General features: G+C 42.8%; 1 protein-coding gene across 2 annotated transcripts in view; it reads right to left on the bottom strand.

The window, feature by feature from the left end:
• ltbp1 (latent transforming growth factor beta binding protein 1) overlaps positions 1 to 16,607 on the bottom strand; it is a 399,304-nt gene that overhangs the window by 298,743 nt on the left and 83,954 nt on the right. For both annotated transcript variants that reach the window (XM_052011302.1, XM_052011303.1), the window contains exon 4: positions 8,089 to 8,249. In XM_052011302.1, the coding sequence (XP_051867262.1) occupies positions 8,089 to 8,249 (161 nt within the window). The remainder of the gene's footprint in view (positions 1 to 8,088; positions 8,250 to 16,607) is intronic.

The following is a 16,607-nucleotide window of genomic DNA, read 5'->3' as shown; positions in this document are numbered from 1 at the left end:
GAGACTTGGCTGCATGGATACAGAATTGGCTTGCCCACAGAAGGAAGGGCATGGTAGTAGATGGAGATTATTCTGCCTGGAGGTCAGTTACGAGTGGTGTTCAGCAGAGATCTGTTCTGGGACCCCTGCTCTGTGATTTTTATGAATAACTTGGATGAGGAAGTGGAGGGATGGGGTAGCAAGTTTGCAGATGGCATGAAGGTTGGAGGTGTTGTGGATGGTGTGGAAGGTTGTCGTAGGTTACAACAGGATATGGACAGGATGCAGAGTTGGACAGAGAAGTGGCAGATGGAGTTCAATCCGGAAAAGTGTGAAGTGATACACTTTGGAAGAACAAACTTGAAGGCGGAGTACAAGGTTAATGGCTGGATTCTTAGCAGTGTGGAGGAACAGAGGGACCTTGAGGTCCAAGTCCATAGATCCCTCAAAGTTGTTGCGCAAGTTGATAGGGTGATTAAGAAGGCATATGATGTGCTGGCCTTCATTAGTCAGGGGACTGAGTTCAAGAGCCGCGAGGTAATGTAACAGCTCTATAAAACTCTGGTTAGACCAACCTTAGAGTAGTGTGTTCATTATAAGAATGATGTGGAAGCTTTAGAAAGGGTGCAGGGGAGATTTACCAGAATGCTGCCTGGATTAGAGAACATGTCTTATGAGGAAAGGTTGAGCAAGCTAGGGCTTTTCTCTTTGAGGCGATGCAGGATGAGAGGTGACTTGACAGAGGTGTGTAAGATTATGAGGGGCACAGATAGAGTGGACAGCAGCACCTTATCCCCAGGGCAGCAATGGCCAGTACCAGAAGACATCAGGGGAAGAAAGTTTAGGGGAGATGTCAGAGGTAGGTTTTTTTTTACACAGAGAGTGGTGGATGCCTGGAATGCACTGCCAGGGTTGGTGATAGAGGCTGATACAATAGGAACATTTAAAAGACTTTTAGATAGGCACATGGAAGAAAGTAAAATGGAGGGTTATGGGCTGTGCAGGAAGGAAGGGTTAATTTGATCAGGGAGTAGGTATATTTATATAGGTCGGCAAAACATCGTGGGCTGAAGGGCCTGTACTGTGCTGTACTGTACCGTTCTACGTTTTATGTTCTAACTTCCCCAGAACACTCTACGCAAAAGATGTTTCGATGTACATGTGACTAATAAAGATATCATCTTATTTATGCTGAACCTTTCACACCCATTTTGGGGAAGTCCCAAAGTGGTTTACACCCAATGATGTATTATTTCAACCTCAGTATTTGAGATGCGGCATTCAGACAATGCTTAGATTTGCTTGAGCTTCATATCATCACTGGCTGATTCACTGATGTATACAAGTGAAGGGGCCTTACACTCAACAACTCCAAAACAAAGGTCCCCTACCAACTAGCCCTTGCTGTACAATACTGTCCTCCAACAATAAAGGTCCATGAAGAGACTGGAAAATGTGAACCACTTCCAATATCTTGGGATAGGGGATCCACCTCTCAGCGATGATAACACTTACCAGTGCCTTCAGAGTCCCTGTATAATCTTTGACTGACTGAGGAAAAGTGCATTTGAAAAACACCTCCTCAAACTCTTGTTCAACCGACAGCAGTGATCCCTTTCATCTTATAGACTTCTGAGACCTGGACTACCTACAGCAGGCAGCTCAAGACAACAGGAAGATACCACCAACATTGCTTCTGCAAAATCTTCCAAATCCACTGGAAGGATAAGCAAATGAATGTCAGTGTTCCTCCCAGACAACATCCCCAGCAATGAGACCCTAGTTACATTAGGCAGGCCACATCATTCACATGCCCAACATGGATTCCCAAAATGCACACTTGATTCTAAACTGTGAGACAAAATTACTTGCCAGACAGAGGAAAAGATTCAAGTATGTTCTCAAAATCCACTTGAAAAATACAAACATCCCAAATGATTCCTGGGAATTCCTAGCTTATGACCATTCAAAAAGGAGAAAGATTCTGGATGGTATTGAGAACCTCAGACTGATGTATCAGGAACAAATGTATAAACAGTGGAAGGAGTGGACAACTTCATAAGCTTCCCACTCACCCTACCAAGCATCACTTGACCCAACTCATACAAAATCTGCAGGTCCCAAATCAGCCTCATCAGCCACTTCAGAACCCACAGAATGGGAGTGGATGCAAATCATCCTCGATCACAAGGTATCACATGAGAAATCACGTAGGAGACAATCCCTGAATGCACTGAGCACTTCAAATTTCCACCAAGTACAAACACATTCACTGCAATAAAATAGCAAATAAGAGGTTTTTTTTGGGAGCTTCAATAGTTACATAATTGTCTTCCGCAATAAAACATCATCAAGAGAAATTGTTTCTTTGTTGCTTGTTTGGCTGGAAAAGTAATTAGTTGGGAAACAGAAGTGTTTTTGCTGCCATTAGATAAATAGGCTATATTAGGCAATATTGTGTGTGGAACGCTTCCCATTTCAGAATTCCTTTAGCTTCTGTGAAAGAAGAAAGATGCCCTATTAACAATCAACAAAAAAATCAGAAGGAGCTGGCAAGTGACCTAGGAATAGATATTTAAGGAAATCTACTGGCCCGGATTCTGCAGTCAGCGGCAAAGTAGGAGCATTTGACGTTGACCTCAAAAAATGCTGCCAACTAAGATTTAGCGGATTCTGTAGCGTCAATTCCCTTGGTATTGGCAGGACTTTCAGTCTGCATTATCTCTGGGGGATCAGCAGCTTCTCGCAACAGTGAAGTCATCAAGCAGGCTGAGCATCCAACCAATCTGAAGGATTCATCAAGTAAATTAAATAAATCTGGATTAAAAAGCTAGCATCAGTGTCAATGACCAAATTCACAGATGCCCTTCAGAAAAGGAAATGTGCCATCCTTACCTGGTCTGGTCAATTCATGAATCCAGACTCACCAATGTGGTTAATTCTTAGTACCCTATGATACGGTTTGGCCAGCCACCAAGTTCACAGGGAAATTAGGGTGACATCCCGTAAATGAATAAAACAAGGAAGAAGTTGAAATATCCTGAAATAACAAAAAGTCTTTAATAAATCTGTGGAATATTCACGTTGTTCTGAGGGAATGCCAAACCACACATAAAGATTAGTTTCTCAGTCCAAGAAAGACTCAGTTATACCTCATTCAAACAAGGCTGAATAATTTCAATATCTTTTGCAGCAGGCACAGTGTGCAGAAGTTGAATTAAACATCAAATGACCGTTCTGTGTTGTCAAAAACACACAATGATTACAACAATACACCTTGGCAAGGAGCAGGCGTAACTAACAGCAAATTCCAAATTTCTACCTTTGAATGCATCTGTGCAGACACCATAAATTATTGTCAGTTTTATGGAGCAATGATTGAGAGTTGACAGTTTTGTCATCATTACAATCACAGTCTGGACAATAAATGGAGCATTTTCACAGTGCCAAAAAGGACGTACTGGTAAAACAAAACTAATTTTCAACCATATTAAATATTCACATACATCAGATTGTGTCTGATAATATTATTTACGGAGCCTCTTACTACCCAGTTTGTTTCTCTTTTCTCCTAAAGACACAACCTTAAATAAATTGATGTTCTTCTTGGATGACCTTACAGAATGCAAGCAAGCCTTTTGAACATAGGGATAAGGAGATATGGGCAAACATCTCAGCCAAGGCTGTCACTGTTGTCCTTTGATACTCACACCAGCATTTTGCTTTCACTGACCCACAGGAGAAGCATTGAACTTGAAGAAGTTTTCCCTTACTAGCCCGTGGAGAAATGCACAACCTTATTTTTTTTTAAATAATAAATTTCTTGACATTTGTAAACCAACATTCCATGCACGAAAAGTCTGTACAATAGGAAGCTCGTGGAATGGCATCCAGGAAGTCCTGAATAAAGAAAGAACAATTGTATTTTCATGTTTAACATTGGAATTGGAATTTGAGATAATATAAAGTCACTTGGCAATGTTCATATTGTGGTTCTGGTGAAGAGACAAGTATGTTTTAATAGCAGGGTGAGCTGCCTTTTAAAATCCCAACAGGAAATTTAAAAACATTCAGCTGAATTTTGAATTAAAATTTAAGAAAAACTTCTATTAATACTGAGTCTTTCATGACTTCAATACGTCCTAAGGTTAAAGAATTCCTTTTGAAGTGTACTTCTGCTACAACTAAAGCAAAACAACAGCAAATTTGTATAGGATCATAGGAGCAATGGATAATGAGCAAATCATTTGTAAACCTGGGCAATTTACTGAGGTAACAGCATCACATCCACAGTGAGCTCAAAAATCACATCACAATTCCCAACACTACAGGTTCTCAATCACAATTACATCCATAGGCCAAGGGGAGGCTGGATAACTCCCTACAAAAATGGTCTTGATAAGCTGCATAAATATAGTTATTCTGGTACATCCATACTGACATCTCATTCACTTAAGCACAGAAGAGGATGGGTCTCACGTTCAACATCCACAATACAAAGGTTCTCATTGACAAAGATAAAGATAAAGCCTGTCCCACTGTACAACATTAGTCTCTGACAATAAAGGTTCACAGCAAGACACTGGAAAATATGAACAACTTCTCATATCTTGAGAGCCACCTCTCAGTGAAAGCAGACATTGATGATGAAATATACCATCCGCCACCATAGCCTTTGGTCGATTGAGAAAAATGGTGTTTAAAGATCAAAACACAATTCTCAACGATGATCCCTACTCTCCTGCATGCTTCTGAGAACTGAACTACCTTAAGTAGGTACTTCAACATACACTGGAAAGATAACACCAATGCTACATTTGCCAAATCCTCCAAATCCATTGGAAGGATAAACAAACCAACACCAGTGGCCTCTCACAGATCAACATGCCCCACAATGAGGTCCTTATTACACTCAAAATTGGCTCAAATGGGTAGGCCATATCCCTTCACACCAGATCCCAGAAAGAGGCTTTTTGTGCTATCACAGGAAGAGATTACTGTGTCAACAAATGAAAAGATTCAAGATGCAATCAAATATTCTATGATCAGTCAAAGTGGAGCCGGAGATTGGTTGGTTTTGAGATCTTCAAATCCATGAGTTGGAAGCAGGCAAAAGCCCTTCACAAAAGATGCAAGAATTGCACCACCTCAAAACTGCTCATCGACCATATCCTGCCCTATCTGTGGAACAGTTTGCAGTTCCCACATTGATCTTATCAATCATCACAGAACCCACTGAACTGAAGTAGAAGCAAGTCATCCTTGATCCCAAAGGATTGGCTGAGAGGAAGAGGATTACAGCAACAACCTTAGAGCATACTGTCTTTCAACATTCGCATCTCTTATGATGCTCAGAGGAGTTCTTACCTATTATCCAAGTAACAGCAGCACCAACATAAAGTTCTACACTGCATTATGAATCACATTTGGATGCAATGTCAGGGTTCCTTTGCAGAATTCCAGACCAACCCCGAGAACTGTGGTTTCAACCTAAGCTGAATGGCTCCCTGGGTGGAGGGGGAGAATATACCAAAGGTTAAAGGGCGGCCACGAGGCTTTAACAAAATGGGGCCACTAGGCTTTAATAAAATGATGGTAATTTATTTAGAAAGCTCACGTAAAAACAAACAAAAATATATTTGCACACTAGTTTCCATGACCATAGGCAATCTTTAAATGCCTTTTAAAGGGGCAGCTTATGACATCATCATGGATGGGGGTGGGGGGGTCAGACATATTTTATCAACTGTGAACAAGTGCAGCTTTCATTGAAAAAAGTTGGTAACCACTGCTCTAGTGTCAAGGGTGTCAGTTTGAAGGCTTAGATAGTTGCACTGTTTCCTTGGAACCAGAAGTTTGCAGGTATAAATCCCACTTCAGTTACCTGATCACCTACTCAAGGCTAGTACTCCAGTGCAGTAGAGAACTGCGCTGCTGGAGATGCTGTGTTTAAAATTAAACTAAGGACCCATTGCCTTACCCAAGGATGGATGTAAAAGACCTCATAGCACTATTTCAGAGATAATCAGGATGTTTTGGCCAGTAAATATCCCTCAACCATTACCAAAAGCCAGTTGGTCATTAATTCACTGTTCCTTTTTGGCCTTGCTGTACAGAGTTTAATTGTTGCATTTTCTCCATTAGAAGACTTCAAAAAAATTGTTGTTTTGTTTAAATATCTTGGCATATCCTGAAAGGCACCACATGCATGCCTTTCTTTTATCTGTCAGCAGATTGAATAAAATTGAAAAATCAGCAGTTCTATTAAAATTAACTTAGATAGCAGACAGTAACTGAATTTTAATTTCGTTTCTCAATGAGTCTGTACAGTATTGTCTAACTGCAGCAGATTTTCCATTTACAAAACTAGCTTAAAGTGTTGGTAAGCATTGGCACCCTATGCCGGGGACCAGGTGCCCTCCTCTCTGTAATCCTCAGAGTGAAGCCATTGATGTTCGAAGAACAGAAATATATAGAAAAGTGGCATTAGGTTGAGAACTGTGTATAGGGCAGGGCAGAAAGGAAAGTAAAACAAAAGAAAATCCAGTCAAATTCAAAATCAGATAACAGCTGTGATAAAATGCATTGAACAGAAAGTCTCTCTCAGAGTGGCTTTCTCTTTAAGTTGTTCATTTATTGCTTTATTCTCAAGGCTTAATCTTTTGAGCAAGACAGGAGAGCAGTGGCCTCATGAATGTCCAACTGAACTGTTTCCACTTCAGTCAAACTCTTGGCAATCATATTGCAAATATTCATACCAAAGTCGATGCTCAGCGAAGAGTCACAGACCACTGTGACTGAAATTTCCTCAGTATCACACCATACCACATCTGTATCCTGTATATTGAAAACCTAACTGAGTTCCCTTACAATTCAATGGGTGAATGAACAGAGAGTGGTACCTTCTGGACAGAAACCAGAACGTCCGAAATTCAAATCCATGATAACCCCTTTGTGCAAGTTAGCCTATCTTGCTCTCAAATAAACTAAGGACTTACTATACTACAGCACTAGATCTATTTCAATGTGATCCCGCTCTCAAAAGAAACAGCTTATTAAGGAATGCAGTGCTTAGATGTAAGGAAAAACGGGTGGACTATGACTCATAACAGTCTACAGCAATCTAATGTATAGCAACAAAGTTGATTTACTTAGAAAGCAATCTAATTAAGTAGCAGAGAAACAGAAACTGCATTAATTTCTTATAATTTTTCCAAGCAACTGCAGTGAATAAACGAAATTCAAATTATCACTTTAAAATGAATCCAAGTCACTTATAGCAACATGGTCACTAAGTATGACAGGGAAACTAACCAATCCTCTCCAGACTACAGACAGCCATATAAGTATCCAGTAGGACTGAGTTAAGAGCAAACATTAGTAGGGCCTTCATGAACATCACCCAAAACTATCTCAGTTATGGTGCTATATTTAAGTGTGCTTAAATGTTGTCATAAACTTGTTTTAATTAAACAGAAAGTCATTATTGGTATTTAGCTGTTCAATATTTTTTCCAGGTTGGGAAGCAAAGACTTCAATTAAACACCACCCTTATTGGGAACAATGACTGTGCTAACATCAAAGATCAAACCATATAAGGGGTACTCAGAAGGAAGGAATGGGCAGTAGTGATTCAGAGAGGGCTAAAACAGTATTACAAACAATCAGATTAAAGATATGGATGGTTTGTAGCTGTCATTTTAATGCAGAGCTGACCATGCAGCCCCAAATCACTCCATTTTGATTATATATAACTATGACACAAAACACATTATTTTGCTTAGAAGGCGGGAGGAGCAATTTTTCTTATTAAATACAATTGTAACTGACTCCAGATGCCAGGACAACTCAAACTGTGGGAAGACAATAATGCCCACACTGAAAATCTAGTGACTACAATATCCCCCACAGGTTTATGATTGGATATCCAACATTGAATTGCCAACAAATAGCAAAATCCTTGTGCGCTATGATGACAGAAAAAGACAACACATGCACTCTCCAAGAGAAGAGATCCCTATCAGAATTTAATCAGGTCACTTCCGAGCCCTTGTATTAGCCTAACCCGCTCTGTTTGAAGTCTCAAAAACATCCGACAGTAAAACTAACCTTGATAACTGGATCCAGATGAAGTTTGGGGAGGGGAACCTTCAGCGGCATGTGCTCCAGAATAAAACTTCTGATTGTAATACTTGGGTTTGAAGGTGAACTGCTGAGACTGGCCACGCTGCACCAGCATCGTCAGTGGCTGTGATGGCAGAGGCATCAAACTACAAGGAGAAGAAAACAATAAAAATAGAAAAATGATTTACAACACAGTTCCCGTTAAATGCAAATGGCAACTAGTTTTACTTCGTGACGAGCAGAGAAAATCCCTTTGTAAAAACTATTGACTTACATATCACCCTGCTCGTGCAAAAACAGTACCTAAATGTTTCATTGTGGTTAGAATCATCGAGCACAGAAACAGATCCTTCAGCCCACTGAGTCTTGTCAACCAAAAAGCACCCACTTACATTAAACCTACACTGATTCCACTTCATTCTCCCTGCTTTTCCATTAGCTGCCCCAGATTCTACTCATCACCCATGCACCAGAGACAACTTACAGTGGCCAACTAACCTACCAGCCCGCACATCTTTAGAATATGAGAGGAAACCAAAGTACAGGGAGAACAGGCAAACTCCACACAGACAGCATCAGAAAGTCAGGCTCGAACCTGGGTTGCTAGAACTGTGAAGCAGCAGTCCTACTAGTTATGTCACCCTGCTGCCTCCTTGCTCCCAGTCTCCTGTTACCAGAAACCTGACATGGATCCCACTGACATAGGACTCACAGTGTATTTACAACAAAATTATATAATGGATGCAGACGGCCACCCCATTCCCTCATCCATCTCCAAGAAGTCCCCTGCCCACATTTTTCTTTTAGTAAGGAAGAATTCAGAGCAACCTTTAATCTTATTGTTGTGATAAAGACATCTGTTATTGCAACATTTATCCTATGAATCTGAGACACTCTAGCAGTTTGAGAGAAATTAAATGAGGAATGAGAACCAGTGCAAGGAGAAGGGCCATCCACAGGGGGTGATGGTACATGAGATTATGGTGCTCTTAAGCAGTTAAAATCCCTTGGGTCATTGACCTGACTGTATGCTCACGAAGGGCAGGGCATGATATGATAGTTTCCCATCAAATTAATCCAACTTCTGTCAAGATTAGTGGTCATTAGAGATCCAAAACACTAATATCCATTTTTATTTTTCTATGTGTTCTTGTCTATTCATCCTCCATCCTTCTTCATTCCACCTTTACCCCCACACCCATTGTGCCTTGGGGCAGTGTGGCAGTCTGTTCTCAAGATTAACCTATTCCACAAATGGCCCAGCAGAGTTAAAATCTCTTGGGACTCATTTATTTCAGGTGCAAAAGTCACAAATCATCCACCAAGGACTGGCTCCTGTTAACTGCAGGCGAAATGCAATTCAGTTCAAAATATAATTAGGGATGAGTAAACAAATGCTGGCCTTGTCAACATGACCTACGTCTTTTGAAAGATTTTTCAAAATACAAGGTATAAAATAACTTGCATCACAATTCTGTTGCGTTAGATAGGCATTGCGAAAATAGGCAAGAAATGAAATTCAGCTGGATGCATTCGGACAAAAACTTAAAGAAACAACTTGTGTTTATGTTGTACCTTTCACAATCTCAGAATGTCCCAAATCATTTCACAGTCCACTTTGAGGAGTAAGGAAAATAGAGAGAAAATAAAACATGATGCTGGGACTGTCAGGTTAATTGGCCACTTTAAATTGTTTCTAGTGTGTAGATGAGTAGTATAATTTGGGAGGAGTTGATGGAGACATGGGGAGAATAAAATGGGATTAGTGTAAAAGTGTGTTTGATGGACAGTGCTAACTCGGTGGACTGAAGGGCCCGTTTCCATACTGTATGTCTATAGCTCTTTTCAATGAACCGGCAGGTTGCATGTCCATTGTCATTCTCCTGCGCACAGGAGGAAACAATCAAAATCACCTTGCTATCTTCCTAAAGGTCAGTCAAGAAGTAGCAACAGAAGACAGCTGGAACCATTTTTTTCATGAAATGGCAAACTGCACACTGTACGTGGAAAAGAAGGGGCAAAAGGGAACTCTGAGAGTGGAAGAAGTGAAAACAAAGAGAGCTTTGTTTTGAAGAAGGGGGACGAGTATTTTAGACACAGACACTGAGAACACCGAGAAGGTAAAAGAAAATGATCTGAGAACAGCCTGGGAATAAAAGACAGGAGTAAACTCTCAAATGAAAGTGCTGACATCATTGTGCTGACATCATGGCGTTCATTCCAAGTGACAGTTTGAATGGAGAGTGGTGTGCACAGCCTGCACACTTCCCAAGTGAATTCCAATTTCCCATGCATCACTGGAGCAGAACCAATGAGGTCACCACAAATAAATTTATTCCCAAAACTACATTTGATCAGCACTTTCCATTAGAAAAATAAGGCAGATGGACAGGACACATTATCAGATATGTGCACATCTTCTTTGAATGTGTAAAACACTCAGGCAAATGCAGGCATGATTTCTTCATGATTTCAATGACTATGGCGTGGTAGCACTCACATCCATTGTGATAAAATGCTTTGAGAGGTTGGTTATGACTAGAATTAACTCCTTCCTGAGCAAGGACCTGGATCTGCTGCAGTTTGCCTACTGCCACCACAGGTCTACAGTGGATGCAATCTCACTGGCTCTCTACACTGCTTTGAAGCACCTAGACAACAGCAAAACATATGTCAAGCTACTTATCGATTACTAGGGATCTGGTTCGGAGGAGCTGGGGTGTGCAACAAGAATTGGCGGGAGCGGATTGGGAAGGTGAAGCAGAAACTGGGACTGTGGGAATGGCACTCCCCATCAATAACTGGGAAGAACTTGGTCATCAGGTGTGAGGTGCTCTCAGGGCTGCTGTACTTGGCGCAGGTGTGGCCTGTTCCTCACCCCTCTGGCTTGGAAATCACCCGTGCCGTCTTCCAGTTCATCTGGGGATCCAAGATGGAGCGGGTCCGATGGGTCACTATGCACAAGTCCCTGGACAATGGGGGTAAAGGTGTCGCCAATGTTGCCCTCATCCTAATGACCACTTTCGTCTGTGGCTGCATCAGGCTGGGCATGGAACCCAAGTACGTGAGCACTAAGTGTCACTACGTACCGAGGTTCTACTTGTCCCTGCTGTTGCAAGGGATAGGCCTGGCCCCATGGCCACACAACGTCCCAGTCAGCTGGACGCTGCCGCACTACCTGTCCTTTGCAGAAAAGTTCTTCCAGACCAACACTTTTGACCACAAGTCCATCAGGCAGTGGTCAGCACGGAACATCCTGCAGACACTGCAGGAGAAGGACTGAATGGATACTGTGGGGTGGTTCCCTGAGCAGACTGTCCAGACCATCTGGCAGAATGCCTCATTGCCAGAACTCACCAACAAGCACCAAGACCTCGCTTGGCTGGTGGTGAGAGGGGCCCTCCCAGTCAGATCCTTCCTGCGTGGTCGGAACCTCACTCCCAGCGCGCGCTGCCCCCGGGAGGACTGCACTGGGGACGAGACGGTCGCCCATCTCTTTGCAGGCTGTGGGTTTGCGAGGAGGGTGTGGCGAAAGACGCAAGGGTCCTTGTCACGGTTCATCCCCAGCAGCTGCGTAACAGAGGATTCTCTGACCTACGGGCTATTCCCGGGGATACACACACAGACGGACATCAACTGCTGCTGGAAGGTCATCAACTCGGTGAGAGGCGCCCTTTGGTCGGCCCGAAACTTGTTGGTCTTCCAGCACTGCGAGATGTCTGTAGGGGAATGCTGCTGACTGGCACATTCCAGGCTGCAGGAGTACGTGCTGAGGGACGCACTGAAGCTCCGTGCAGCCAACGCAAAGGCTCGGTGGGGAAGGACTACAGTTTAGGGTTCTTCTGCCACTGGAGAGGGAGGGGCGGGGTCAGGCGAGAAAGCCCCTAAATATTGTAAATACGGGACTGGGTAGCCCCCAGGGAGCCACACGTGTGGCATCGGTGCTGTTTTTTATATAAAAAGGTAATACTAATGAATGAGCTGTACAAGAATGTAAAGGCTTGCACTGTTTTATAATTGTATATAGTTTGTCTTTTATTATGAATAAAGTTTATTTTAGAAACATAGAAACATAGAAAAACTGCAGCACAATTCAGGCCCTTCGGCCCACAAAGCTGTGCTGAACATGTCCCTACCCTAGAAATTACTAGGCTTACTCATAACCCTCTATTTTACTCAGCTTCATGTACCTATCTAACAGTCTCTTGAAAGACCCTATCGTATCTGCCTCCACCACCGTTTCCGGCAGCCCATTCCACGCACTCACCACTCTCTGGGTAAAAAACTTACCCCTGACATCTCTTCTATATCTACTCCCCAGCACCTTAAACCTATGTCCTCTTGTGGCCACCAATTCAGTCCTGGGGAAAAGCCTCTGACTATCTACCCTATCAATACCTCTCAGCATCTTATACACCTCTATCAGGTCCCCCCCTCATCCTCCATCTCTCCAAGCAGAAAAGGCCGAGTTCCCTCAACCTGCTTTCATAAGGCATGCACCGCATTCCAGGCAGCATCCTTGTAAATCTCCTCTGCACCCTCTCTATGGCTTCCGCATCTTTCCTGTAGTGAGGCGACCAGAACTGAGCACAATACTCCAAATGGGGTCTGACCAGGGACCTATATAGCTGCAACAATACCTCACGGCTCCTAAATTCAACTCCCCGATCGATGAAGGACAATACACCATATGCCCTCTTTACCACAGAGTCAACCTGCGCAGCCGCTTTGAGCGTCCTATGGACTCGGACCCCAAGATCCCTCTGATCCTCTACATTGCCAAGAGTCCTACCATTAAAACTATATTCCACCAACATATTTTGATTAAAAAAAGATTACAGCTCAGCATTGAACACCATCATCCACTCAGTATTAATCAACATGCTTCAAAACCTGGGCCTCTGTACCTCCCTCTGCAACTGGATCCTCGACTTCCATACTGGGAGACCACAATCAGTGCGGATCAGTAATAACATCTCCTCCTTGCTGACAATCAACACAGGCACACATCAGGGATGCATGCTTAGCCCACTGCTTTATTCTCTCTACAATCATGACTGTGTGGCTAAGCACAGCTCAAACACCATCTATAAATTTGCAGATGACACCACTATTACTGGTAAAATCTCAGATGACAATGAGGCAGCATACGGGAGTGAGATATTTTGGCTGGTTGAGTGGTGTTGCAACAACAACCTCGCACTCAATGTCAGAAAGACCAAGAAATTGATTGTGGACTTCAGGAAGGGGAAGTTGGGAGAACACATGGAAAGTGTGAGCAGCTTCAAGTTCCTGGGCATCAACATCTTGGAGGATCTATCCTGGGCCCAACACACTGATGCAATCACGAAGAAGGCACGCTAGTGGCTCTACTTTGTTAGGAGTTTGAGGAGACTTGGTATGTCACCAAAAATTCTTGCAAATTTCCATAGATTTATGGTGGAGAGCATTCTGACTGACTGCATCACAGCCAGTATGGAGCCTCCAATGCACAGGATCGTAACAGGCTGCAGAGGGTTGTAGACTCAGCCAGCTCCATCACAGGCACAACCCTCCCCACCATTGAGGACACCTTCGAGAGGCGGTGCCTCAAGCAGGCGGCATCCATCACTGGGGACCGTTGTCATCCGGGACATGCCCTCTTCTTGTTACTACCATCCAGGAAGAGGTCCAGGAGCCTGAAGACCCACACTCAAGGATTTAGGAATGTCTTCTTCCCCTCCGCCATCAGATTTCTGAACGGTCCATGAAAACTACCTTATTATTCCTTGTTTTTGCACTAATTATTTTGTGATTTATAGTAATTTTATGTCGTTGCACTGTACTGTTGCTGCGAAACAAATTTCACGACATATCAGTGATAATAAGCCTGATTCTGATTCAAGCCATATACCTTCGCTACACAACTTTGTTTCAAATGATTAAGCCAGCCATTCAGTCACAGTAATAAAACTGGAGGGAATATGAAGGCTGCACACTATAGGGAAAATCCCAGTGAAATACTGACAGATCAGGCAGTCTTTAATCTTTCATTAGTGAGCTAATTGTCCCTTAGCACTCATTACAGATGACTCATAAATCTTTCATCAAAAGCCTTCATTACCAGAAAACCACTGGAGAAAAGATTCCCACAACTTTCCCCTGCATCACTGGGCATATATGTTCACTGACCTTATCAAACCACTGATTTTTGCCACATTCTTAATGGCTCAGTAACAAGCAATTCAGTTCCCGTAAAATGTTGAAATAAGAAGAGAATTCTGGAAACACTCAGCAGGTCTGCAGCATCCATGGCGACAGATACAGAATTAATGTTTCAGGTTGATGACCTTTCATCAGAATGAGCCAGATCTGCTACAAAGAGAAAAGGCTGATCATCTGAAATTGTTTAGTTCAACATTGAGTACTGAGGGCTGTCACATACCTAGTCTGAAGATAAGATGCTTTTCCTCATGCATATGTTAGGGTTTCAATGAAACAGTGTAGTTGCAAAGATAGAGAGGCCAGAGTAGAAGGTGAAAGAGAATTAAAAGTGGCAGGCAACTGAAAGCACAGGGGAACTTTATGGACTAGACACCTTGCAGCCCTCTGTACTTAACAATGAATTTAACAATTTTAGAAAACCAGCTTTCATGTTTGTATCTACACTGACCAGCTCTGATGAAAAGTCATCAACTTACAAAGTTAACACCTTTCTCTTTTCAAGTCCACACCTGCTACCTGACCTGCATTATTTCAGACTTGAATTGTTTTGCTTCCCCAATTTGTATCTCAGTCCCAGCATCATTTTTCATTCTCTCTCCTCCTCTGCTCTCATTCATCTTTTTACCTTCTTCTCCCCCCAATCAGTTATGAGTACCAAGCCATCACCATCGGCAGGCTCCACCAATGTTTGTATCACAAAGCCTCTCTTGGTCTCCACCCTATCACACATTCACTTTGTTCTCTCCACCCTCTCATGCTCCCCCAATCCTCTGTAAATTAAAACTTGCTTGATTCCTAATTGTTCCCAGTTCTGATGAAAGGTCATTGACCTGAAAATCTGTTTCTCTCTACAGATGCTACCTGACCTGCAGAGTATGTCCTGCATTTTGTGTTTTCATTTCAGATTCCAGCATCTATGTTTTGCTTTTCATGAAATGATGACTAGGTTAGTGCAAGTTCAAATCTCTTTGGATTTCTATCTTTACCACTGAAGAACCATGAATCCTCTGATGTGCTACAGCAGCAGTACAAAGGGTAGAGTGAACAGTAGGTCTCAGATGGTTAGCCCCTGCATAACATGAACTGAAGATGTTCGAGTGCAGGCTTTAGGATTTGATGCTGCTGCAATGTCATCCATACTAAGATAAACATTTACTTTTATTAATGGGGCAAATCTTATCCAAAATTCATAATGGGTCTGCCCATAACTAGGCAATTCTTGAGTAGAAGTTGCTGCCCAGCCTTTTGCCTACAAAGTGTTAGCTGCAGGGATTATGCATTGTCATAAAGTCATACAGAAATACAGCACAGAAAAAGACCCTTCAGCTCATCAAGTCCACCGACCATCAACCAGCCGTTTACATTACGTTAATCCCATTTTATTCTCCCCATATTCCCATCAGCTTCATCCAGAATCTGCAAGTCATCTACACTCTAGGGGCAATTTAGAGTGGCCAATTAACCTACCAACCAGCACATCTTTGGGATGTGGGAGGAAACCAGAGTACCTAGCGGAAATCCACATAGTGAAAGGGAGAATGGGCAAATTCACAGACTGTACCTGAAGTCATCATTGAACCCAGGTCTCTGGTTATCTAATGCAGCGGCTCTACTAGCTGCACCACTTGCTCTGTTGGGACTCCTTGGAACAAGTCTTCCAGCTCTCGGATGAGAGTGGGGGCTATAGGAAGGATGAGCAACTGAACCGTGGCATATGGTTCAGGGAGCCATTCAAAAGGGGAGAAAGAAGAGAAATGCAGTTGTAATTGGGGACAGTATAGTCAGGGGAATAGACACAATTCTCTGTCACAAGGATCAAGAGTCCCAAAGGCGGTGTTGCCTGCCTGGTGCCCAGGTTCAGGACATCTCATTTGACCTGCAGAGGAATTTGGAATGGGAGGGGAAAGATCCTGTTGCCATGGTTCAATGACGTAAGTAGAACAAGGAAAGAACTTCTGCAGAGCGAATTTGAGCAGCTAGGGACTAAATTAAAAAGCAGACCCGAAAAGGTAATAATCTCTGGCTTGCTACCTGAATCACGTGCAAATTGGTACAGGGTCAATAAATTCAGAGAGTTAAATGCGTGGCTCAAAGATTGGTGTGGGAGAAGTGGGTTTGAATTCATGGGACATTGGCACCAGTATTGGGGAAGGAGGGAGCTGTTCTGATGGGACGGTCTCCAGCTGAACCATGCTGGGACCAGGGTGATGGCGAATCGCATAACTAGGGCTGTGGATAGGGCTTCAAACTAAATAGTGGGGGGGGTGGCGGTGGGTTCAACAGATTGGAAAAGTATGGAT

The sequence above is a fragment of the Pristis pectinata genome, chromosome 3 (assembly GCF_009764475.1).
Source record: "Pristis pectinata isolate sPriPec2 chromosome 3, sPriPec2.1.pri, whole genome shotgun sequence".
Classification (NCBI taxonomy): Eukaryota; Metazoa; Chordata; class Chondrichthyes; order Rhinopristiformes; family Pristidae; genus Pristis; species Pristis pectinata.
This window is presented reverse-complemented; position numbering and strand designations above follow the sequence as displayed.